The sequence below is a fragment of the Lagopus muta genome, chromosome 1 (assembly GCF_023343835.1).
Source record: "Lagopus muta isolate bLagMut1 chromosome 1, bLagMut1 primary, whole genome shotgun sequence".
Taxonomy (NCBI): domain Eukaryota; kingdom Metazoa; phylum Chordata; class Aves; order Galliformes; family Phasianidae; genus Lagopus; species Lagopus muta.
This window is the reverse complement of record NC_064433.1, coordinates 75454018-75481128: the sequence shown is the minus strand read 5'-3', so window position 1 is coordinate 75481128 and position 27111 is coordinate 75454018. Positions and strand designations below refer to the sequence as shown.

General features: G+C 41.7%; 1 protein-coding gene across 7 annotated transcripts in view; it reads right to left on the bottom strand.

The window, feature by feature from the left end:
- The window catches only part of LOC125697541 (protein arginine N-methyltransferase 8), a 152374-nt gene that overhangs the window by 110762 nt on the left and 14501 nt on the right, over positions 1 to 27111 (bottom strand). For all 7 annotated transcript variants that reach the window (XR_007378839.1, XR_007378846.1, XM_048954881.1 and 4 more), the window contains exons 2-4: positions 13874 to 14059; positions 11288 to 11443; positions 481 to 544 (exon numbers count right to left, since the gene is read on the bottom strand). Coding sequence is in view for 5 of the 7 variants with exons in the window: in XM_048954881.1 (XP_048810838.1) it covers positions 481 to 544; positions 11288 to 11443; positions 13874 to 14059 (406 nt within the window). In the remaining 2 variants the exon portion in view is untranslated. The remainder of the gene's footprint in view (positions 1 to 480; positions 545 to 11287; positions 11444 to 13873; positions 14060 to 27111) is intronic.

Sequence of the window (27111 nt, the reverse complement as noted above, 5' to 3'; positions counted from 1 at the left end):
TTTTTTTTTAATACATTTTTGTGAGGTTGGAAGTAAGAAGAAACAGTAATAAATCAGTATTGATTTGGAATACTTTTTGCTCAGAACATCATTTCAATTTTAATTTATGAGTGTGCATGTGTGAATGAGTGCTGATTCTATTTAAGACATTAAGGTAGAACTGAAATGGCAGAATTCATTTGAAAGAGGAATTTTGTTGCTTGTTCAGCTCTACTATGTGACCTTCTTACTGCTTTGCTAAATAAAACTGCCATCTATCACTTCTGTTGTCTATGAGCCTGGAAGTAAGGGTAGAAGTAATTCCCCTTGTGAGGAGTTGCTCTAGTGTCTACAATGAGCACTTGTTTTAATTTTGTGATTATACAACTGAATAATGCAAAATTATAATTTACATACAGACTGCACAATATAAATTAACTAGGAAAATTAAAAAGCACTTTTATTTCTCCTGAAAAAAAAATATTTTGTAATATGCCTTACTGTTGTCCAAGTGGTTGGCCTTGATAATTTTTTCAGAGTAGTCAGATATACTTGAACATTCAATCTAGAAAAAAAGAAGAAAAGAGGAAGGGTAATTAGACGTTACTGATATCAGATGCATGAATATATACAAAATCTACTGAAATCAGCAGAGCCTGTGCAGAACATTCAGTGACTGTTGAAGAGTAAATCAAACCTGTGTGTTCAATATCTTGAACAATTCTATCTTAATATTTAAACTGAAGTCTGTGCATAAGTTAAACTGGCTCATACAGAAAGGACTGTTTCTAAAATTGTTAAAATGTGGAAAAAAAGAGATCCTAACTACAAGTTTACTTAATATATAATCATAATGTATAATTTATTTTCACTACCTCAGATATCACCCTTCATTCAGAAACATCTCGTGAAGGGAATGATGGTACATTTCCTCATACATTTTAAAACAAAATAGATTCAAGCTTTGTGAGTAATGTTAAAATTCAAACCATGGAAATATGGTCTGTTTCCAAAACAACTGCTTTTAATTGTTAAATTCTATCCCAATGCATGCTATTAAAAATAATAAAGGAATTTTACACAGAAGTCATTGAAATAAGATTATTTATAAATCATCCGTATCTACTTTTCTTTTCATATGACCAATGTAGTGGAAATGCTAAGTCGTGGCTGGAAACAGTGATTGAGCACATGGTAAGAGGGCAGGGGCAACCCAAGGGAACATGCAATGGACCTGAGTGACTAGAACAGGTGGAGCCAGGCTCCATCCCTTCCTTCCCAGACCTCATTTAAAGGTTGGTAACAGAGATCCCTGTGTACCTTCAGGCCCTCTGAAAGTAAGCAGATTATTTTCCTATATTTCTGTGTCTTCTGCTGTTATATCTAACCAGATCCCCGCTCCCTGTAACTTAAGACCTTGCTACCTTGCCATTTTGTTACGCTTTCTATCACATTGCTCTTAGCAAGCCAGGCAGAAGAGACAGCTGTATACATACTTAGGATGGATTATCTTAAAGGAATAACATGTTGGCTGGACACCAGGACCCATAATATCCCAAAGAAGGAACTCCTGGGATTCGTGAGTTTCCCTGAGTGCTGCTCAGATTATTTAAGAATGGGGACCTATAAGTGACAACATCAAATCTCCTTCTAAGGTGGCAGAGTTGTTGAATAAATTAGATCAAACTTTCTCTAACAACAGAGACATCCACTGTGACATGTCTCCGACTACTAGCACATATCATTCCTCTGTGGAAGAACTAGAAGAGGAAAACAAGTTTTTAAAAGCTAGTAGCAAACAACTGGAAAACAAAACTACACTTCTGACAGGGAGAACTGCCCCATCTTCAACTGTCATTTCCCCTCTAAAAGTAAGAGGAGGTAAAGGCCCCAGATCTTTGGAACCTGGCTGAATCTAAAAAGAAAACTAATAAGACAAAAGCTCAAACAGAGGATATGGGCTCCCAAATCTTCTAGAGATAAGACCAATCATAACCCAAAAAACAAAGGAAGTCCAGGACAGACTGGTGGGTTTTCCACCGGAGGAATGGCCCCCTGCCCACACCATCTTAAATATGATGGCATGCCTGTGCATGGCTGCTGAGCTGAAGGGATCTGCTAGAACATTTTAGACAAAAACCAAATGAGTGTGCCAGAATGGCTGCTTAGGCTGTGGGATATAGGGGTGGAAAGCGTCACAGTGAGCAGGCCAGAAATTTCAAAGCTGGTGTTCATCACTACTCCCCCTGCCCTCAGGCAAAGGATTTATGCTGCAGTCCAGCACAATCAGGAAAATCCAGTGGTTAATGTGTAGAATCTCATGGCCAAATAAAAATTTCATTCCCATAAATACAGTTTATAGACTTCAGTGGAAGAACTCCAAACTTGTGTAAGAGTATTAGGTATGAAAGAGGCAGTCTGTGAAGACGTGTTTGAAAGTCCAGACCTAGTTTTCAATAGGGATAAGAGATCTCATCTTACAACAAACACCTGCCATACTGGTATGGCACACTAGTGTCTATACTAAGTCCCCTGGTGGCCTCAGAGGCCACTGTCCAACAGGCCGCCCAGTTAGTAGCCAATCAGAGGGAAACAGTGCCTGAGGGCCAGACACAATATTGGGATGTTGGAAGGGTCTGAGGTCTTACCCATAGCTAAAACTAGGAGGCCTGCACAATAGACATCACGACTGGGACTCATGTGAATAACCTCAAAACAGACAGTTCAATGATTTAATCCAGGATGGAGTTTAATTTGCAAAAATTGATCACCAGCTCAATCATGTTCTCCTCCAGCTATGGAAGCAGCTGGAGGAAAATAAAAAATTTCAAAACACCCCCAGAAAAGTAGGGTAAGAATTATTGAAGATGTTTTAATGGGAGCATGGAACCTAGAAGATTTTATAGTTCCTAAAAAAAGGAAAAGGCCTCCTGAAATGACTTGGGTGATTATGCCCAAGCCACATGAGAAAAAAAAATTGGTGATTGTGCAACTACTTGCATGGTGGGGAAGGTCAGCCCCCCTGCAACTAGGGCACCCAGACAGGACCAGATGCCCTATGTAGAATTGGCTGTCTTTTGGTCCCAGAAAAATATACAGAGTGGTGGCATTAGTGGACACAGGCACAGAAACCTCAATTATTTATGGTGATCTGACTAAATTTCAGGGAGATGGAGTGATTGGTGGGTTTGGGGGCAGACCATCCCTGTAACCCAGACATGGTTGAAGTTTACGAGTTGGGTGTCTCCCGTCCTGGGAGTATAAGGTATCTACTTCTCCAGTCCTAGAATAAATAATGGGCATACACATATTATGGGATCTGACTCTCCACTGACTGTGGAAGAGTTCAGACTGAGAGAGAGATGTATTAGTATCCAGGTGGTACAGGAGATATTAAGAGGCCATGTGAAACATGAGCCTATCTGCCTGCCAGAGCTGTGCTGGATTACTAATACAAAAAAGAGTAGACTCCTGGGACAGCAAGAGGAAATCTCAAGAATGGTGCAAGAACTAGAAGAAGAACTAGAAAAAGTGTGAATCAAGACTTGCACATAGCCTATGTAATTCCTCTATATGGCTGGTATGGAAGTCATACAGCACATGGAGAATGACAGAGGATTACAGAGAATTCAGTAAGGTCACACCACTTGTGCATGCAGCCATACCCAATACCGCATCTCTCATGAACACATTCAGTAGGAAGATAGAAACCTATGATTGTGTCCTATATTTGGCAAATGCATTCCTTAGTATTCCCATCCACGAAGAATTGTAAGATCAGTTTGCATCCACGTGGGGAGGCAGGCAGTGACCTCTCAGGTCCTGCCATCCTTCCAGGTCACGTGCATTCACCTACATATTGTCATAACCTAGTGGTACATGACCTCGCCAATTAGAATAATCCTAATAACATCAAACTGTACCACTATACTGATGATCTCATGCTGATTTCTGACTCACTGGAGGCATTATGAAAGGCAGTAAGATTTGCTGACTACCTATCTACAAGAGAAAAGGTGGGCTATAAACCCACAGAAGGTGCAGGGACCAGGCCTGTTTGTGAAATTCCTGGGTGTAGTTTGATTGGGAAGGATCAAAGTACAACCCAGTGCAATAATAGACAGGGATCATGTGTTCCCAGTCCCTACCACACCAAAAGCAGCTGCTAGAGTTTTTGGGTGTATTGGGAGACTGTCATTCCTTTATACCCTGGAGTATAAAGGGGATGCCGGGGATGCTGCTGTTCTAGGGGATCCTACATCCTCTATAAAGGCGGTGAGACAGAAAGCCCAGCTGAAGTGCTTTTATACCAATGCACACAGCCTGGGAAATAAACAGGACAAGTTGGAAACTGTGATGCGCTTGGAAAGTTATGACCTTGTTGCTATCACGGAAACATGGTGGGATGACTCCCATACCTGGAATACCACCACTGAGGGATATCGGCCCTTTAGAAGGGATTGGCAAGGTAGGAAGGGTGGGGGAGTTGCCCTCTATGTCAGAGAGTGGATAGACTGTGAGGAGCTTCCTCTGAGAAATGGTCAGGAACAGGTGGAGAGCCTGTGAGTTAGAATTAGGGATGGGTCTAACAAAGGTCAGCTGGTGATAGCAGTATATACTACAGGTCACCTGATCAAGGGGAGACTGTTGAGGAGGCTTTCTTGCTTCCAGTGCAGGGGGCTTTGTGCTCATGGGCTCTTGTTCTGATGGGGAACTTCAACCATCCGGATATCTCTTGGAAAGACCACGCGGAGAGCTGCAGGAGGTCCAGGAGGCTCCTGGAATGCATTGATGATAACTTTCTGGTCCAGGTATTGGACAGACCGACCAGAGGTGAAGCGTTGCTGGACCTGCTGCTCACCAATGCGGAAGAATTCATTGCAGGTGGTAAGGTTGGAGGCAGCCTGGGCTGCAGTGACCACGCCCTGGTTGAGTTTGTGATCTCGATGGATGTGGACCTGGCAAAGACTGGTGTCAGGACCCTGAACTTTGGTAGGGCGAACTTTAAGCTGTTCAATGGGCTGTTGGCCAAGATCCCCTGGGATGCTGTCTTTAAAAACAAAGATGTTGAGGAGAGCTGTCTACTCTTCAAGGATGCCTTCCTGAGAGCACAAGAGCTCTCCGTCCCTCTGAATAAGAAAGTGGACAGAGGAGATAGGAAGCCGGCGTGGCTCGGCAAGGACCTGCTGGCATGCTGAGGGCGAAGAAGGTGCATACAAGCTCTGGAAACATGGGCGTGTCACCTGGGAAAAATACAGGGATGCCGTCTGGATTTGCAGACGTGGGATCAGGAAAGCCAAGGTGCAGGCAGAACTGAACTTGGCAAGGGACATGAAAAACAGTAGGAAGACTTTCTACAGGTACATTGGCCAGAAGAGACAGGTCAAAGCGAGTGTACCTCCTTTGGTAAATGTAAAAGGAGGTAAATGTAAAAGGCTTCAATGGACGAAGAGAAGGCTGAGGTACTGATTGAGTTCTCTGCCTCAGTCTTCACTGGCGGCCAGAATTCCAGTACTTCTCACGTCCCTGAACCCTGCATCCATAAACCATAGGTGGAGACCGGGGCAGTAAATCCTCCCCCACTGTGAGGACAGAGCAGGTCCGAGACTGCCTCATGAGACTGAACATGTACAAGCCTATGGGACCGGACTGCATGCATCCCAGGGTTCTGAAGGAGCTGGCTGAGGTGATGGCCAAGCCGCTCTCCATCATATTTGAAAAGTCGTGGCTGTCAGGTGAGGTCCCGGATGACTGGAGGAAGGGTCACGTCACTCCCATTTACAAGAAGGGGAGCAAGGAGGACACGGGGAACTACAGGCCGGTGAGTCTCACCTCTGTGTCTGGGAGAAAAAGCTTAACATGAGCCAGCAGTGTGCCCTTGCAGCTCGGAAAGCAAATGGCATCCTGGGCTCTGTCAGAAGAGGGGTGGCCAGCAGGGACAGAGAGGTAATTGTCCCCCTCTACTCTGCTCTTGTGAGGCCCCATCTGGAGTACTGTGTACAGATCTGGAGCCCCCAGTACAAGAAAGACAGGGAGCTGTTGGAAAGGGTCCAGAGGAGAGCCACGAAGATGATCAGGGGACTGGAGCATCTCCCCTATGAAGATAGGCTGAGGGAGCTGGGCTTGTTCAGCCTGGAGAAAAGAAGAAGGCTGTGAGGAGACCTCATTGCAGCCCTTCAGTACCTAAACGGAGCCTACAAACAGGAGGGGAATCAACTCTTTGAAAGGGTAAATAACAGCAGAACAAGGGGAAATGGTTTGAAGTTGAGGGAGGGAAGATTTAGGTTGGATGTCAGGGGCAAGCTCTTTACAGTGAGAGTGGTGAGGTGCTGGAACAGGCTGCCCAGAGAGGTTGTTGATGCCCTGCCCCTGCAGGTGTTCAAGGCCAAGTTGGATGGGGCCCTGGGCAGCCCGGCCTAGTATTAAATGGGGAGGTTGGTGGCCCTGCATGTGGCAGGGGGGGTTGGAGATTCATGATGTTTGAGGTCCCTTCCAACCCTGGCCATTCTGTGATTCTGTGTGATTCTCTGACTTTATACTGACTCTCAAAGAAAGGCCAAACATGAGATTGGTGGAAAAAAAACAGAATGAGAGTCCTTCCAGCAAGCAAAAACAAGCTGTTAAACAGGCCCAGGTGCTGGGTATATTGGATCCTACCCTCCTGCCGAGGGTAAAAGCTGCTGGTAGGTCCAGTATCCCTTGTCTTGTTTGTCGTTCCAATCTGTCACCTCAGAGTTGGAAACCAGCTTGCCTTCTTCCAATTGCAAGGATTTAAGCCTGTGTCAGTGCACAATACTACTTTCACTATGAATCAGGTGTTGTGAGTCCAACCTACTGATCAGGTTTGTTTGTGATTACACTTGGTCTCTATTACTGCTTCTTTTTCTTTTTATCCCCTGTTGTATAGGGAAAGGTCTCTGGCCAGACACCCTCAGAGGGAGCCCTCACTTTCCTTTTACATAGCCTTACGATTAGAAGTCTTGTCCGTACCTACAACCATTTTTATTTATTCAGTTTTTCTGTCTGCATTCCCGTCTGTCTGCGTTCCCATCTGGTGTTTTCAGTTTCATTTTTTTACTTGTTTTGGATGATTCTTAAGGAAACAAACAAACAAACAAACTTGGGTTTGGCTTTCCAAACTTTCTAGAGAAAAAAGGTCAATACAATCAAAAATTCTGTTTTATGAGCGACTACAAGTTTGTTTGTTTGTTTGTTTTTTAAAAAATAAGGAAACACAGAACAAGAATATGCTTAATTGTGTAGGTGAAGAAAGAGGAAACTAGATTCTTTGCCAGACTTTTCCCCTATTCTCTTTCAATTCAGTAATCTGCTTAAATTTGTCCAATTTTATAAAGCACTTGGATTTCGTGAAAGCTGTGTGTTCCAATAAATAAAACCTCAATTTCTACAGCTGTGTTTAGTTTGTTGCATGTATATTCACTTGTACTTTCATTATGCTTCTCAGACATCATCTTAATGCTGTATCTCCTCTTACGAGATATTTTTTATTTTTTTATACAGTCACTACTGTCATTGTAAATATTATTCATAGAATGGCCTGGGTTGAAAAGGACCACAGTGATCACCTAGTTTCAACCCCCATGCCACGTGCATGAGGTCACCAACCTCTAGACCAGGCTGCCCAGAGACACATCCAGCCTGGCCTTGAATGCCTCCAGGGATGGGGCATCCACAACCTTCTTGGGCAACATGTTCCAGTGCATCACCACCCCCTGTGTAAAAAAACTTCCTCCTAATAGCTAACCTAAACCTCCCCTGTCTCAGTTTAATACCATTCACCCTTGTCTTATCACTATCCATTCTTATAAGCAGCCCTTCCCCTTCCTGTTTGTGTGCTCCCTTCAAGTACTGGAAGGCTGCAATGAGGTCTCCCCACACCCTTCTCTTTTCCAAGCTAAACAAGCCCAGTTCCCTCAATCTTTCCTCATAGGAGAGGTGCTCCAGCCCTCTGATCCTCTTAGTGGCCCTCCTCTGGACCCACTCTAAGAGCTCCACGTCCTCCCTGTACTGGTGGCCCCAGGCCTTGACACAGTACTCCAGGTGGGGCTCACAGGAGCTGAATAGAGGGGGACAACCACCTCCCTCTCCCTTTTTTTTTGGCCACCCTTTTTTTTAATGCAGCCCAGAACATAATTGGCCTTCCGGGCTGCAAGCGCACTCTGCTGGCTCATGTCCAGCTTCTCATCCACCAGTATCCCCAAGTCCTTCTTCACAAGGCTGCTCTCAAGGAGATCTTCCCCCGATTTGTATAAATACAAATGGTTGCCCCAACCCAAGTGCAGCACTCTGCACTTGGCCTTATTGAACCTCATTATGTTTTCATGGACCCACTTCTCCAGCCTGTCCAGGTCCCTCTGGATGTCTTCCCTTCCCTCCAGTGTATCAACCACACCACTCAGCTTGGTGTCATCTGCAAACTTGCTGAGAGTGCACTCAATGCCATCATCTATGTCATTGATTAAGATGTTGAAAGCACTGGACCCAAGTCCGACCCTTGAGGGACATCGCTTGTAACCGGCCTCCATCCTGACACAGAACCATTGATCACAACCCTTTGGCTGTGTCCAGCCAGCTTAATCCATTGAACAGTCCATCCTTTAAATCCATACCTCTCCAGTTTAGGGAGAAGGATGTAGTGAGGGACCCTGTCATAAGTTTTGTAGAAATTCAGGTAGATGACATCCATCGCCATTCCCCCCTCCACTAAAGCCATCACTCCATCATAGAAGGCCACCAGATTGGTCAGGCAAGATCTGCCCTTGGTGAAGCCATGCTGGCTCTCTCAAATCAGCCCTTTATCTTGTACGTGCCTTAACATAGCTTCTAAGAGGATCTGCTCCATGATCTTCCCAGGCACAGAGATGAGGTTAACCGGCCTGTATTTCCCTGTGTCTTTCTTTCTCCCTTCCTTAAAAATGGGAGTAATGTTTCCCTTTTTCCGGGGACTTAATCTGGACTTCGTCTGGATAGCCATGATTTTTCAAATATGATGAAGAGTTACTTAGCAACCACATCAGCCATCACTTTCAGAACCCTAGATGGGTATCATCCAGCCCCATGGACTTATACACGTTCAATTTCATGACGAGGAGGGCTTGGACTTGTTCCACTGTCACAGTGGGATAGAAACCACTCCCCACACCCTCACCTAGAGGCTCATGGTCCTGGCAAACATGGGAAACCTGATCACCCATGAAGACTGAAGCAGAGCACTCATTGAGTACCTCAGCTTTTGCTATGTCTGAGGAAGCCAGCTCCCCGTTACCTTTCATCAGAGGGGGGATGCTCTCCTTGGCCTGTCTCTTCCTACCTGTGTACCTTTAGAACACCTTCTTGTTATCTTTTACATCCACCGCCAAGTTCAGCTCCATCTGCGCCTTGGCATTCCTAATCCTATCTCTACACACACGGACAACAGCCCTGTATTCCTCTCAGACTACACAACCCTGCTTCCATTTTCTGTACATTTCCCTCTTATCCCTTAGTTTGAACTGCAGATCCTTGCACAGCCATGAGCCATATATATATATCCATATATGGATATGGATATATCCATATATATATATGGATATATATATCCATAATATACAAAGGAAATATCCCCATATTTCTATTTGCTCCCTGGGCTGGATCCTCACCACTGCTTTTTTTTAATGTAAGTCAGATAATGTCTACCATGTGTCTTGATATTACGTGTCAGTTTAACTCATTAACTATACAATGTCGTTTGTGTGAATGTTCAATGAAATTGATTTGAAATTGGTCTGAATTTTATATGACTAAATGCAATGGATAAGACAAGGTTTTCAAGGGATAATTGAATATATTTTTCCATCCACTTCCCACTGACAAGCATAAACAGGCCTTCCCATCATATGTTTATACATCTTCCAGCAGCTCCCTAGTTGGGATCTACTGTGATATCTTTGTTATCTTCCATGATGGCTAGGGTTTTGGAGCACATGAAGAAAGAACTGCTGAGGAGACAAGTTCTGTTTCTTCTATAGAAGGCAAACCTGAGGGGTCATCCAATAGTTATCTTCAACTATCTAAAAAGGACTTGCTGAGAAAAAAATGTCAAACATTTTTCAGAACTGAACATTGACAGAACAAAAGGCAGCAGTTATGACCTGTGGCAAGGGAAATTTACCCTAACTGTAGCAATAGAGTAAGTGCTGAGAGAGAATTTAGAGTCTCCATCCATAGATGTTTTTGAAACTAAGCTGCACAAGGACTTGAGCAACTTGATACAGCTTCATATTTAACTCTGCTTTGAGCAGGAGGTTGGATAAGAGAATTCCAAAACTAAATATTTCTGAATCGATGACTCTATGATTTGCACATCCTGGAGACCCTGAAATGATTTTAGCAGTTTGGCTGAGTAGCAAAGAACATCCAACAGTGGTTTAGAGGGAACAAGAAGAAACAGATAGGACTATGGATGAATTCGAACCTGAAGACGGGAAAAGGGGATAAAAATAATGATTTCGGTATCATGGTAGCCAGAGAACCAACACTCTGCATTTGTCGACAGTGCCCATAACACACTGAAATATCAAATCTAACTTTAGAGAAGGAACAGTAACAACTCAGTTCTGTGTAATAATTCCTGTCAAACATTTGCTTTTAATAGGAACACTCACAGTTTCCAGTGGAAATCTTTGCTAAAAGGACCGTAGAGTTAAATTTGAATTTGAAAGTGATTTCCACTTCCATGGTTCTGAAATGTCTGCTTTTCCAGCACAAATACAACTGTAGCTTGATAGGTGACAAGTTCATGGCGACGTAGCTCTTGTGACAAGAATATTAAAGCTAAGTTCCTTTGAGTGCTAAGTTTTCCTGGCTTCTCAGCTCTAGTGCTGAACAGTCTGTGGTTGAGCTGACACTTCAGTGAGCTTTATAAATGCTTGAACTCGAAAGAAATTCGAAGGAAACCAAAAGAAACCTGTGAAAAGTATTTTATTTTTTTTTTACTGGTTGAATTGTCTGGCAGTGAATTGTCTTGGAAATATGGGTATGTAGCAGATAATTGAAGATTCACTTTCCCTCCCTTCCCCCAATGTACACAAAAATAGCAAGCACTATTTCTTGATTTTAAAAGCGTATACTACTGTAAGTCCTAGAAAACTTCAGACCTCCACTGAAGACTCTGTAATTCAAAGCTTGAAAGGGAGAATTACAAACCAAGACAAGCAAGAAATAGAAATCAGTGCAAATCCATTTTGCTTGTTTCTCTCTCAGGCATAATTTGCAAACAAACTATGAGTATGAGGGAAAGTATTCTTACCCCATATACCTTCTTGGCTCCTGCCTTTGCAGCAAACATGGAGAGGATTCCTGTGCCACTTCCAACATCAAGGACAATCTTATCTTTAAAAACATGCTTATTGTGATACATTGAGTTTCTGTAAGTTAATGTACGCACTTCATCCTTTAACATTTCCTGTGGTGAAAAGAAAGCATAATGTTATTATTTAAGTGCTTATTTATATTCAACATTGCTGCTGAATTAATTACCTTATTGTAATTTAAGAATTATTAGCAACCTGAAGAGTTTTCCAAGTACTTTGGAGTGCGTGCATCAAAGCCATTTTAAAAGGCAATCAACTTAGGAGTGAATTATTAAGAATAAGCATGATGTCTTTCATACAATTTTATTTCTATAAATATTGTATCACTCTTACAAATGGCAAACAGAACTTAATCTGATCACAGCAGTGATATGAGTGTAGACAGAAGCAATAAAGAAAAACAAACTTTTTCCTATGTTGTGAACAACCTAGAACCTCAACTTTCTCCTTAAGCACAAGAGAATAATTCCATAAAACATTATAAGAAGGCATGAGCCTTGCAGAAAAAGGTGAAGCTAGTCTACAGTAGAGCTTGGAAATAGTGTTCTGTTTTTGGAGCTCTGTTTCTACTCCTTTGTTCACTCGTTCATTCATAGGACCAGTTTTGAATTAGAATGAATAGACTGGAACAACAGTACTCTGGGATGAATCCCAACAGGCATGATAAGTTTAAGAACAATCCACTGATAAAATAAGTTCCTTACAGTTTTGGTGTTCCGGAACAGAAAGTTGCTGCTTCCACAGTCATGATCCACCATATCACAGGACAAGGCCTATCATTAATACTAAAGACTGAGGCAAAGAAAGACATTTTCTGCCTTTTCATTATCACCATTTTTCAGGTGACCAGCTTCATCCAGTAACAATCCAATATTTTCTTTTGAGCTCCTCTTACTATTAACATACTTTTTTATTATCTGAAACATTGCTGGTTAGTTTTAACTCTGGCTGAGCTTTGGCCTTTCCTGTACTCTTCCAGCAAATGTGAACTGCAGCTCTGTAATCTTCATGTGTGGCCTTATTTTGCTTAGAGACGTTCGTTTTTTGGCTTGAGGAGTTCTCTCTTCAACAAAACTGATCTTAAGCCTCACTGACTTGACTTATAGCACACTGTGATTGCCTGCTCCCCCGTTTTTAAAAGGTTGTCCTTAGAAAGGGATCAGCTCACCCTAAGCCATCAAAAGCAAATTCCCACAGAACTCTACTCACTCACTCCCTGAGTATTTTGAAGTTTTCTCTCTTAAAATTCAGAGTAACAACTCTGCTCATCATTTTTGTCATTTCACCAAAAATTTTAGACTCAATCGTTTTGTTATTGCTTTTGACTGAACTGTATTGTATTCTCTATCTAAAGGTCTTCTCTATTCACAAACAGTGAGTCTAGGAGGACAACTTTCCTGGCTGGTTCACTAAATACTTGTGAGAAAAAGTTATCTTCAAAGTACTTCAGGAATTTCTCAGCAGTGCAGTATTCCTGAACAAAATTGAAATCTTCTGGAAGAGCAAGGGCAACCAATCCACAGATTTCTCCTAATTGAATAAAATAACCAATCAGTACTATCATCCTGGTTGAATGAACAATAATTCAATAAATCCCGCGTGACATCATCTTATTTATTATCCATACCCCTCTCAACCACATCATCTCTTAACTAGAAATTAAAAGAGACCTCTAGAAGCCCTCTAGTTTATTTGTCTGGTTGAGGCTAAATAACCTAGAACAGATTTCTCAGAGCCTCATTCAGTCAATTTTTGAAAATGCCTAAGGATGGACACTCCACAACCAGCATTTGACTAACCTCACAGTGATGATTTTTACCAATTAAGTTTGTTGGTAACAGGACAGCCTGTTGCCTCTTGTGCTTTTTAATTACTAGAGTAGTGGAAATAGTTATGTGATTGTGAAAAATGCTACTGCATGTTATATTGTAGCTTTTTACAGGCTAGTCTTTAAGTTTCCTTCCTCTTGAGTCATGGAATTTATTAGTGATTTCTTTAGACTTCATCCACAGACAACTTTTTGCTTGTAAACGTGAATTTTCTAGATGCTATTGGGCTATATGTTCCTATTAATGCAACCTGCACATTCAAATAACACGTCAGGAGTAAAAAAAATCACTTGGCTTCGTATGTCAGTTAAGTAACTTTCCTGCCATTATCTGTAATCAAATATTCAAGAGAACAAAAGACCTATGTTAACAATGAGGTAGTTTCCATTTGTGATCAGGTTAGTTTCCAGTTCTCGTAAACATACTAAATTAATGTGCTCAGATAAGATCACCATTGTACAAATAGCTAATAGAAGCTCTGTGGAGATCTTGTTTAAGGATTCGAGTGGGACAGACGGTTGAGTATGGATCTCTGGAGAAGTGGCACCTGACCAGTTCATTCACTGTTTTGAAGAAAAGCTGAGAAACAACAATCATTAGGAAGTGGGAAGGGATAAATGATAAATCACAGACAACTTTGTGGGTTTTTTTTGTTTTTCTAAAATAATTACTGAGATAAAAAATAAATATTACCTCATGAATTCCAAAGTGCGCATAGGAATCAAAGTAATAATCTCTGGATGTCATCTCTTCTGGACTGAGGAGCTTTGCCATTTTGCCTCGGCCTGGACAACCTGGTTGCAATGGGACATGTACGACAGACTGAACTGGCTTTGGAACGACAGTAGGCTGAGGAGTCTGGGATGGGACAGAGCAAACCTAGAAGAATACAGAGTGTTGTTTGTTAAGGTACATCATTAAAAGAGGGTATTTCTCTCAATGCCTAGTGTAGTGATATTGTAACTAGCTAAGAGGCAGTAGCAACAAAGACACTTGGGCTATCATAAGAGAAATCTAAGAAAATGGATTCTTTCTATTCTGAGCTCTTATTTGCTCTGTCTTGAAAATTTTCCTTAATGGCTTTTTCTTTGTTGTTGCAGATAACCTTCATCAGCACAAAGTCACTGGAAAATACTGGCGTTGACTGAAGTGAGTGACTCCAAACATGCTCAAAATAACATTGACACACAACAGTTAAGAGCCAGCTTTTCTCCCTTAGGGTCACACTTTTCTAGCAAATGACCACAGCCTTGTGAGAGGCAAGTTGTCGTAACTAAATACGTACTAAACCCCCACAATGAAAGGGTTTTTAGCCCTGTGTTGCTGACGTGAAAGGCAGGATTCATAATAGATTCTTAATTGTAAGGTGACGTATCTGGCTCTATAAATGAGGCAGGCCTGAGAAAGTTTGAAATATCTGAAAATCCCTATCACTCTCTAAAAATCTATCAGCATGTTCAGAAAGCAGCGTTAGGAGCTATGTGGAATATATTACTGTACTGGATGTGACGGGGATGGAGTTAACTTTCCCCACACCTGCCCATATACTGCCATGCTTTTCTCTTTTATGTAGAATAGCTTTGATACAGTACTAATGTTTTGGCTATTGCTGAGCAGCATCAAGACTGTCTCTCTAAATTCCCATTCACCAAAGGCGAGAGATAGGCAGGAGACAGGGAGAGAACTTGGTCTGTACAGCTCACCTAAAACTAAGGAGATATTATATGACATCATCCTCTTCAAAAAGAAGAAGGAAAGAGGGGGAAAGGGAGATTCTCACTGTGAAAGTGTTTACCCTTCTGACCAACCACTACAAACACCAAGGCTCTCTTTCACAAGACATGACTGAATATCAATTGATGTTGGGAAATAGTTTTTTTCCACAGGACCTTTTTTTTTTTTTTTTTTTTTTTTTTTTCTCCCTCCCATTTAACTACTCCTTTTCTAAAAACTTGATTTTTTTCTTCTGTTCATTGTATTTTATCACTCACTTTCTGAGACAGGGGAGGTGAGAGAGAAGCATGTTATTTAGTTAAACATGCTGTTAGTTGCTAAAGAATCACAGTTACCTCTTAATTTGTTTTACTATTTTAGAGAGTCATGTGGTACCAACATGCTCTGGACTACTGCATTTTGTTTCTCCTTGGTATCACACTTTCAACAGAAAACTTTCAAAAGAGCCAGAATTGTCACACTACCTTGACTCAGATCTGACAGCTGCAGTCACTAAATCAAAAGACAGAAAGTTTCACAAACAATTAAAATGAAACGATAATAGTCAAGTCTATGAGTGCATCTCCATCTTTCATCCTTAACATGAAAATTATGAAAACTTAGATGGAAGAAAAAATTAGAGCTTCACATGTGCACTAAGTGATTTGCAAATAATGGCTAAACAACTTCAGGTATTGAGAAAGACAATCCCACTTAAACTTTCTTTTCTACTTTCTTCTGATTTTCAAACTCAGAAGTTTACCAGTGGGGACCAGATTTGCCTCAGCCTCTCCAAGGCAATTTTTAAAAAATTGCCCTATATTCTATACTATTGTAATGTAAGACATCATTCTCTTGTACTCTCTATGAATAGCATCAATTAGCCTAGTTTCGTTTACTTCTATATATATAAAAACAAACCCACACTTTTTCCCAGTTCCTTTGAAGATTTAAGTGTGTCGATTTCTGATGGTTTCTTTGGTCGGTTTGGGAGAAAGGAATACAAGTACTTCATGTTCCTGTAACACCTTTTGTACCAGAAGATCCAGGAGTGTCTTCTTTTCTATGTCTAAGTTTTTACTCCATCTCATTGACTTCACTCTTGTAAAGAATATAGTAGTTGCCAAATTATATTTTCATTTTTATCTTATCTAGTTCTGTCAAGATGTCTTCCAAATTCAATCCTGATACTTTTACTTACTTACTTTTATAATCTACTATTTTTCTCCACCAGTGTACACATTATTGAATCTTTATTGAATTTTTTATTGAATCATTTACTTGCCCTGCAGTCCTTTCTGAAATTTTCTGCTGAATTACAAAGATTTCAACGGTAGATGTTCCACACTGCATTTTAATTTAATACGGACTCTATAAGGTCTTACGCTTTTCTCCTAAATATTATTCTCTGCATCTTCTTATAAGCACAAAACGTAATTTTAATGTTCACATAATTTTCCACTGTGTTACTCTCTTAGGCGAGAAAGACACCAGATACATCACAGGCACTTGCACAAGAGCTATCTACTGGAGATTAAGGGGTACTACTGAGCACTGAGTATGCCTACTGCCAACGTATGGACTGGATGGGAAGACACTGAGTTACTTTGAAAAGTGTCTGAATGGCTGGGCCCAGAAAGTATTGGTCAGCGGCATAAATTCTAGACAGAGGCCAGTAACTAACAAAGTTCCCAAGGTGGGAAGAGTACTGTTTAACATCTTCAATAATGATGTAGAAAACATGACTGAGTGCACACTCAGTAAAACTGTTGGTGATGCAAAAACAGGGAGTGGCAGACAAACTTTAATCCAGAGGGACCTTGACAGGCTGGAAAAATGGGTTGACAGTCATCTTATAAAGCCAGTTTGAAGCCCAGACTCTGGGAAGGAACAAATCCAGAAACACTGGGGGCTGCCTGGCTGGAAAGTAGGTTGGCAGAAAACGATCTGGGGGTCCTGAAAAACACCATGCTGAGCATGAATCCGCAATGTGCACTTACTGCAAAGAAGGCCATTAGGATCCTGGGCTGCATTAGGCAAACTATTGCCAGAGGGTCAAGGTAGATGATACCTTCTTTTCAGCAATGGTTTTGCCTGAGCTGAAGTGCTGTATACAGCACTTCTGGGTGCCTCAGTTCAAGAGAGATGAACACACACACTAGAGAGTCCAAGAAAGACATTAGATCCTTCTCCTTCCTCTTCAGATACTGCATGACTTGTCTACTTTTCTACTCCACTTCTTTGTTAACACACAATATCTGTCTATACAGCCTAGAACCTGGTGCTTTACAGATAAGAGGAAAAGTTTCCAGTCTCAGGATTTCCACCATAAGGGAATTTGGCCATATATTGATTTAATAATCCTCCAGATGGATAGTGTCTGTACTTCTCCGGTCTTCCTTCCATGCACTATGTGTGAATGATGAAAAGGGAAAATTATTTGTCTTCAGAACTGTTTTTAAATCAATCATGTCTTGAAGTTGCTCCTGTTAAGAATAAATTTGTCTTTTCAGAGACTGAAAGCAGTGTATTTACAGATACGGATGTGCACATATGAATACTTGGCCAGGCCACAGTAGTGGCCTCAGTAGAATTTCCTATTGATATTGAAATGCACAGGAACACTGAACCTGAGAATATTTAAAAATTATAGTTGACCATTGAGATTGAGCTTGGGAACACATTTATGAACTCAGGTTTGTTGGATGTCAAGGAAAACAGGACAGGCACAAAGAAAATGACGTAACAGTGAAAGTGCATTTGTAAAAAATCCAAATGTCAAAAAAAATTCTGTACTTTAATACTTTATGCATAAAGTATATGTGAAGGTCACAGCATATTACAAACTCAACTGTAGTGGAACTGAAGAGAAAATGGTAATGGAAGCATTCATTACTTCAGATTTCCAACAACAGCAACTATAGCCAAGTGTGGCAACAATACTGCACTCGCCATCAGGAAATTCATGCCCATTTCCAGTTTTGTCATTAGCTTGGGTGAAACCCAAGGTTCTACACTTGAAGTAGAGTTATCCCATAGATACAGACTGAGAAACTGACTGCATAGCAATCTTGCATAGCAGTCCTGACGAAAAGCATTTTGAGTTTACAGGGTGGGGGTTGTGAAGCTAGGTTAAAAATGCTTTATTATGCTTCCTCGCTATATAAGAGAGAAAATGCATAATTAGCTACATTAAATGTAATGTGGTTAAACTGCGTGAAATTACTGATCTCCCTGTGTGATATGATATGATATGATTAAGACTCCATCTTTGATTCTGTGTCCAGTTCCGAGTCCGCCTGTCTCAAAAGGAAGTTGAATACACTGGAGACTGCACAGTGGAATATTACTAAGATGGTCTGCTATGGTGCAAAACCTCTGAGGAAATCTGGGCTTGTTGAATATGGTGAGGAAGAGGTAAAACACTCGGTAGTGGCTTATGAGTAGCTGTACGGATTGCTAATAAGATGACAATGTGAAACTCTTCTTGATAATGTCAGATGATGTGAACAGTTGCAGGTCACGCCCTGGGCAGTTCAGATTCACTGTTGGCAAAAGAAGGGTCTCACTGCATAAAAAAGTCTGACCATTTGTGCTTTATACATCAAGGAAAGAGATTTTCTTTCATCTGTCAGTGATATGTGAGTCGCTAAAAAGAAGCATACATGAAAAAGAGAAAAAAATTTCCTGCTGATAAAATCCTTCTCCCTAAAATATTTTCTGGGGGAAAGAAGATAAAATGAAGGTGCTGCTGTGGTGATTTTAGTTGAAGTGGGCAAGAAGGGCCTCAAACATAGACAATTTGGCATAATTTCAAGTACGAGATAAGGGCAGTTATCTCCAGTTAAACTGCAAGGACAGGAAATCAAAGGATGAATAAATAAAGGAGAAGAAAATATGAATAAAAAAGCAGATCGGCCGGAGAGCTGGCAGAAGAGAACAGGTAGAGAAAGGGAATGAACGTGTAGTGAAGATCTTTATGGGGAGGCACAAGCTAGGCATGATAGGCAGTGGTAGGTAGGCTGAAGGCACACACTCTGTTTAGTGGTCTCCCAAACCTCTTTTTTATCCCCACTGTTTTTCTCAGAAATGCCACTATTTCAGATACAGTAGTACAGATACTTCTCATTGCCTGCAATTTGACCATGTTCATTCTGAAGATTCTGAAGTGAAGTCTCTGACACTGTGTATTTTAATATCTGCTTTTATTCCCTCTGACCTTTAGCCTTTGTCATGCACTTCTTTGCTGACTTTTTTTTTTTTTTTTTTTTTTTTTTTCCCAGTACATCATCTTTTTATTGTCTTCTTCATGAACACTAATAGTTTTCAAGCTTCTCCTGGACATCACTACAGTTTTCAAGCACTAATGTTTAGGTTGAGAGAGGAAGTATTTATCAAAAGCTAAGGCGACCGGACATACTTCATCATGGCCACAAGTCAAAAAAGCAATTATCAGCACCCAGATAACTCAGTGTAAAACTATGGAAACTTAGACATGAAATGAACGCATAATTGCTTATGGCAAATGGAACATCAGGCAACTACCCTGACCCTTGCGGATTCATCACTAGAATTTTCATGCTTTTCTAAGACTCTTCACTTTATATATCAACAGCTATTCTATTGTATCAATCAGTCAAAAAAGGAAAACCGCATTTGAATTTAACCAAAATGTTGTGTTATGTTAATATTTTTAGTATTACCTTATTGTTTCATTATGAGTGATAAATTTATAAAAATTTGTAAGTAGGCCATCTAAAGGATTCTGCTGGAAGACAGTTCTGTTCCAAGAATTTCTATAAAGGCCACCAAAATTGGTCTCTGACAGGAGAGCAAGCGTCAGCTGCTCACGTAAAGAGTCAGCAGCTGAACTAGGTGTCTGCTATCTGTTCTTTCAGCCCTACCATTCTGAGAGAGGTCTATGGTTGTTCATCTGTTTTAACAGGAGTTTCACAGTATTGTTGCTTGCGTGTCAAGGCCAGGTCAGAGGTTGGAAATGAGAGAAGGAAGGTGTGGGAGTGAGCAGGAGAAGTATGCTGTCACACCATGATGGTGTGGCAGCATGGGGGGAGGACTGCATTACTAGCTGTCCTGATCTGCCTGCAACCTGACTGCACTAAGTCTTTCTGTAGATTCACTAGTTATACCTAGCTATAAATGGCTGTAGATCTACTAAGAGAATGGCATCTAAAAACCAGTTGCACCCTTAGGCTAGGTACAACTAGATTAGATTAACCGTGCCAAACAGAGATTGTGTAGTAAGCCATTCAAGTCTTAGTACATGACCAAACCCTGTTACAGTGTTTGTTCTTGCAAACCAACAGTATACGTGCATAAAATCTCTGATCAATGCAGTCTTACGAGGGCAGATGTAAATGCAACGATTATCTAGGTACGGTGACAACTTTCAACAGGAAATAGCAATTCTGAATTGTATAAAGATTGTACTGACCGTACATATTTTCTTTTATATAAAGATGATAATAGTTCTCTAGCAGCTGTTTTTTTCGATGTAATTAACAGTTCATTTTTCTTTAAGATGTCTTGGTAATGAACGTCAACATTAACTGCACGCTGTGAAGCACCGTTTGTATTTTCCATGGCACTTTTTTGTGTAGGGCCTCTTGGCTGCATCAAACACTTGCACACTCTTCAGAGGTACGAAAGCATAATTAAAAAGACACCCTATGTTTTTATAATCTTAAAACACCTCCTCTGTGGGAATTTACATAAGGCTATTCAGAGCAGAAGCTGCGGAGCAAGATAAATGGCATGAGAAGGGAATACTGATAACAAAGAACACCTCCAGAAGATAAAAAAGAAGAGCCTAGTGAGTTGTGGGAATGTTGTGTGATAATGACCCTGATTGGATGAAGAACACGTGGCTGGGAATAACCCATGACTTTGATTGGAAAGCATCCGCATGCACGGTTAAGGAGTGTTTGTAGAATGTTTTGTTGACATGTAAAGGGATGTGGGAAAATTACTAGAGGAAACTTGGAAATTGTATAAAAGACATGGAAATGTATAAAAGGAATGTTGGATCTTGCAACAAACAATTCGGATTGTTCACATCTGACTCCATGCCTCAGATGTAGAACATCCCTAGTGGCCTCATTGGAGATCAGAGTTTCTCTTAAAAGCACTGTTAGTCACGGCTCTGCTAAAGGGACTGGAAGTTGTAAGAGTGTGGAAGAGTGAAATAACAGCAGAGAACTACTATTTTGACCAAAAAGATGAAATCTGGTAAGCGATTCCTGTTCCTACCTACCTGCTTCTTCTGTTGATCTCAAATGATGGGGAAAAGTAAAACCAGAAAATAGCTCAAGTGTCATTTTTAAAATACGGATCAATCTGAATAGGGAAATCAAACACAAACTGTAAACAAAATTGGAAGATAATGACTCCTATCTTTTATGTTGGTCAGGGACATTAGAGGTGCATGTTGGTGGTATGGCAGTAGAGGTTGAACCTTCCTGCCAATACTCAGCTAAATTCTGTTGCTGTGTGTTGATGGCAGCAGAGAGGCAGTCTGATAAAATGGCATCTGACGTGCAAGCGCACATGAAGCACAGGCATGTAAATGAAGTCCTCCATGTGGAAAAAATTGCACTCACTGACATTCATTGATGCTTGCTGAATGTTTATGGAGAACAATGGTGGATGTTAGTGCAGTGAAACAGTGGATGGTGCGTTTCAGCAGTGGTTACAGGGGGTCACCTCTGCTGGTGTAGATTTTTACAAGTGAGGCATGCACTGTTTATTGCTGGCAAAAATGCGTAGCTAATGGTGGTGGTGACTACGTAGAAAACTAGTATTTTGTTGCTGAGAATTTTCTGCCAAGTTATAGTATTGCACTCTTTGTGTACGTTGCTGTTTCTGTGGAAATAAATAGGAAGCATTGTTTTGGGAGCAACCTACATACATTCAGTGCATTCCACTCTTTTTGTTTTTTAATTTTTTTTTTTTTTTTAGCTCCTCCCATCAAATTATTTTTTAATCTGGTAAATCAAAGGAATTTGGTACTAAAGAACACAGTTCCTGGATTTTCTTACGCATTCGGGTGTGTGTAACACAGTGCTTTTCTTTCCATAGAAAGCTTTTCTTTTGCCTCTTTCAAAATACATATTTTTCAATGAGTTTAAATAGGGGGAAGTGTCAGGCCATGCATTTTGGGCAACCCTACAAGACTGGGGAGGAGTGTCTGGAAAGTTGCCTGACAGAAAGTGACTTTGGTGTACTGATAGGCAGTCGGCTGAATATGGATGTGAATATGAGCTGAATATGAGCCATCAGTATGCCCAGGTGATCAAAAAGGCCAAAGGCATCCTGGCTTGTATCAGGAATGGAGTGGTGAACAGGACTAGGGAAGTAATCCTGTCCCTGTACTTGGCACTGGTGAGGTCTCACCTCAAGTGCTGTGTTCAGTTTTGGGCACCTCAGTACAGAAGGGTGTTGAGGTTTTGTGAATTTTTGTTGTCCGTATTCCACATCAGAGTATCATGTAAACCAGTGGGAGTTCAAGAGTTAATGTTCTGGATCCATTTACTGCCTTTTGTGGGCATTTTGAGTATTCTGATGGGGGGGGAGGGGCGGCATTCCTGGAGGACTTGACAAAAAGATAAGAGATAAAAAAGATAAGATATAAAAGATAAGATAGGTGGAACTCCGGACAGGGTGCTAGCATCTCTCCCTCTGGGCCGGCTCAGCTCCTGGCGGAGAAGGAGAACGGCACATGCTTCCCCTTGCACTATCGTGGGGACTAACACTTTGGGTACTCGTCTCTCTCATTTTGTTTCATTTTGTTGGATTTAGCAAATTACCATTCCTCCTCAGTTCATTGCCCTTCTGTTCCTTTTGCTAAACCCATCTACTAGCACTCTGCCCTTCCCTCTTTCCTGGAGTGTGCAGCCTGTGGCACACCTTGCTGCGAGGCTGGGGGCTAGCCAGATCGTGTGGCAAACTGTTAGTACCTCTTTCCTTCTTTTTCTTTGCTTCTTTGTCTCTCCTTTTTTTTTTTTTTTTTCCTGGGTCTGTGCTCTCCCCTTTCACGGTCTTAGATCTAGGGATAACTAGGGATATTTCATGACAAAAGGACAGTGAAGTGCTGGAGCAGGACCAAAGAAGGGCAACAAGGCTTCTGAAGGGCTTGTGGAGAATATGCCCTATGAGGAGCGACTGAAGGAACTGGGGCTTTTTAGTCTGAGGAAAAGGAAGCTGAGGGCAGACCTAATTGCTCTTTTCCAGTATCTGAAAGGTGCTTACAGTGAGAGCGGGGTAGTTCTCTTCTCACTGGTGACAAGTGACAGGACGAGGGGAAACTGCCTTAAGTTGCACCAAGGAAAGTTTATGTTGGATATCAGGAAAAAGTTCTTTACAGAAGGCGTTGTTAAGCACTGGAATAGGCTCCCAAGAGGGGTGATTTGAGTCATCATCCCTGAATGTGTTTATAAAACATTTGAATGTGGTGCTCAGGGACATGATTTAGCAGAAGGTTGTTAGAGAGAGGGCAGTTTGGTTAGGTTGTGGTTGGACTCAGTGATCTTTAAGGTCTTTTCCAACCTGAGCAATTCTATGATTCTGTCTTTAGATCTCTACTACTGAGGATTGGTCACCAGAAGAAGCCTCTTCTCAGATAAATTCAACTCATGTTAGCATCATCACCTCCACCATTGCGTCCAGTCTCCCCCTAGCCCACATGACACCCACCACCAAACCTACTGTGGAAAGCTAGGCATGTGGACATGCCAGCATGACCTCAGAACTTGGGACACAACACATTAGATACTACTAGTGCAATTGGTAAGTGTAGAGTCCTACACGCGGCAAGGCATAATTGTACATGTCCATACAGTGTAAGGTCTGACTTGCTGGAACAGAGCTCTGCAGAGAAGGACCTGTGTGTCTTGATGGACTTCAGAGGTTGAGGGAGTTTCTCCTCTCCCTCTACTGTGTCCTAGTGAGGCTACATCTGAAGTACGGTGTTCAGTTCTGGGCTCTCCAGTTGAAGAAAGACAGAACTGCTGGTGAAAGTCCAGTGCAGAGCTATAAGAATGAGGAGGGGTCAGGAGCATCTCCCTTATGAGGAAACCTGGGACTGTTTAGCCTGGAGAAGACTGATTGGGAATCTTATCAGTGCTTATAAATATCTAATGGATGGGAGTCAAGTGGATCGAGCAAGTTCTTTTTAGTGGTGCCTGTCAGCAGAATAAGGGGCAATGGGCACAAACTGGATGAAAGTTCCATATTAACATCAGAAATAACTTTTTAACTTTGAGGGTAACAGTGCACTGGAACAAGTCATCCAGAGAGACTGTGAAGTTTCCTTCTCTGGAGATATTCGAAATCTCCCTAAATGTTTTTCTGTGCATCCTACTCAAAGGAATCTGCTAATCTGCTTTAGCGGGGGGATGGGACTAGATGATCTCCAGAGGCCCCTTCCAACCCTTGTGATTCCGTGCATCTGATCCTATGCTTTCACATCTCTATTGGCTACTCTTTTTATTACATGTAACAAACTGAGATCAATAAATAGGTAGGCAACAACCTTGCCTCTTTGTTTTTGGAGGTAGGATGGAGAACTTCAGATTTGTGTGTGGCTGTCTGGAACTTGACTCCTACAGATTCTGTCAGTTCAGTGCTTGCTCTAGGGCACTTGAGCAGCTGGCCTAAGCTAACAGTTTCTTCTACTGTAGGTGCACATGGACACCTACAGTTCAAGGTTCCCATTTATAGCTCAAATAATGTCCAACTGCTCCTTGGCTAAATCTGACAGTATGCAGTAACATAGCTTTGAACAATTCTTTAATCTTATGTTTCTCCAAGGTGAATGCAAACTGGTCTTGGGATACCTTACCAATTGGTATGCTGAAAAATGCATTTGCTAGAACACAGTGATACATTTTTATTTCTTCACTTCATGTATCCAAGGCAGAAGTGATATTGGGTACAGCTGCATGGATTTGTGGTATGGTATTTATTTAGTTGTCTGTGGTCTGCCATCATTCACCACGTATCATCTGACCTCCTGATTGGTCATACGGGAGAGTTATATGAGCTGTGTGTAGGTCTCTACTCTCTCCAGCTCCTGTGTAGTCTTGGCAATTTCTTCTTGCCCACCCAGGCATCTACACCATTTTGTATTTGTGAGCTGACACAGCTGCGGCAAACAAATGGGCTAAGTTTGCAAGTAGCCTCTTAAAATTTCCTGCACTGTCCAGTTGCTCATTAAAAACGTCCAAATGAATAAATCCATCTTGATTATATGCAGGATTTTTCACTAAAAACAGATGATCAAGTAGGATTAGGCAGAGCATGTGGTAAAAGTCTATTATGCAGACGAAATCAGATTTTCTCTTGGCCTGAACTCTCTCACACTGGTCTGGAGAGTCAGACCCCACAGAATGTCTGTCTCCAATGTACATTCTGGAAGGGGGGTGATAGCCACCCTGCACTCCCAGGTGGGAGATGCCCTACCCCCAGTTTCAACCACATTTGGGTTATGTGGATCACCTGACCCCCGAACTCACCTATCATTGCCTTAGTTCCTTAAAATTTATTTGAGTGACCATATATAATGGATGTTTCTGCTCTGATATCCACTAGCGCCATAACCCGCTGAATATTCTTCCGGGATTTCTGCTCCACCAGCATAACATTAGCTCAGTAATCCCCAACACTTCTCCCTCAGATGGCTCAGCCATGGCTGCCCAGCCCACCTTAAAGAGTTTTACACTTTTTTTTGATGGGACTATGAAATCCTCTAGATTTCATGTTTCTTGTGGAATCCGTTCTATGACTGGAGTATCTTGTTTGTCAGTTATTGCCTCCATAGTTATAATAGGACCTGATTAGGCCATCTGTCACCCTTTTGAAATTGAACTCCTACCTTAATCAGGTCACTGAATATTTGCTTTCATGAGACCCTAATGGGACCGGATTGGAATACCTTAGGGGATGGTCTCCAAGGTTGCGGTCACGGATGGATCTCTAACCTCTCCACCACTACTGGAACATTATACCCAGCACATAGGCACTCATCTCTGCCAGATCTGGCACCAGTTGGGCAACCTGTTGTATTACGGCCTCCACAGCTGCTGGGGCTTTCAGTGTGGATGGTACCAAAGTACCACACTGGTGTGGTGGGGCTTGTTGCAGGATTATATTTCTCATTCCTGCTGAAAATATCATTTGACCAGGACTTTCAAGGGCATCCTCATAAATTGCCTCTTTCATACCTAATTCTCTAATATGGTTTTGTAAGTCTTCCATAGATTATCATAAATCTGTGTGTAAAAGTATTTATATTTTTATTTGGCCAAGTTACTTGGCATGCAAAAATCAGGCACTGAATGAATGAATTATTTTCTTCGTTACATTGGACTGCTGCATATAGACTTTGCCTGAGGACAGAGTGAGTAGTAATGGATGCCAGTCTTGAAATTTCTGGTCCATTTACTATGATGCTTTCTGCCCCCATGTGCTGTGACCAGAGCAACCACATGAGTATACTTTCTCCCAGTTTTTATCTAAACTAGATCCAGAAGTTTGGCTGCTGTGTATGGGTGTGTCATTATATGTCATGTAGTCTGGTTGGGGGGTCACTGGTCAGGGGGCATCCCACTGGTCAATCTTGCACCTTTTTTGTTTTCTTGCATCACGATAGGACAGATCTCAAATGGATCTGGCTCAAATGGAGCCTCAAGATCCGATCTTCTTTTTTTTTCCACTACTAAATCTAGGTGGTACAGACTCACTTGTACAGGGGCCTTGGTAGTTTCTGATGATATGTTCCCAAGTTTTCTCAGGGGGATGGTGAGATTTAGTTTTTCCCCAGTTAGTATAGTGACTTGTTTGAATCTAGATCTCATGGGGTCCTATGGACTTGTGCCCTTCAGGCTCTTCAGATGGTCTTGAACCTGATCTTCACTTACATTGGGCAGATCTTTCTTCTCCAAGTTCTTACCTTTGCTTTCTGCAGCTTGGGCAGTGTGGCTAGAGCCCTTGCCTGTGAAGGCTGAGCAAAGTCATCATTGAGGCCCTCAGCTTTCTCCACGGCCCCCATAACCAAGTCTCCAGTTCCCTTCCGGAGAGGGCCCACATCTCCCCCGGCCTTCCTTTGATCACTGATACACTGTAGAAATTCTTCTTTTTCCCCTTAATGTCCCTGGCTAGATTTAATTCTATCCGGGTTTCAGCTTTCCTAACCTGATCCCTGG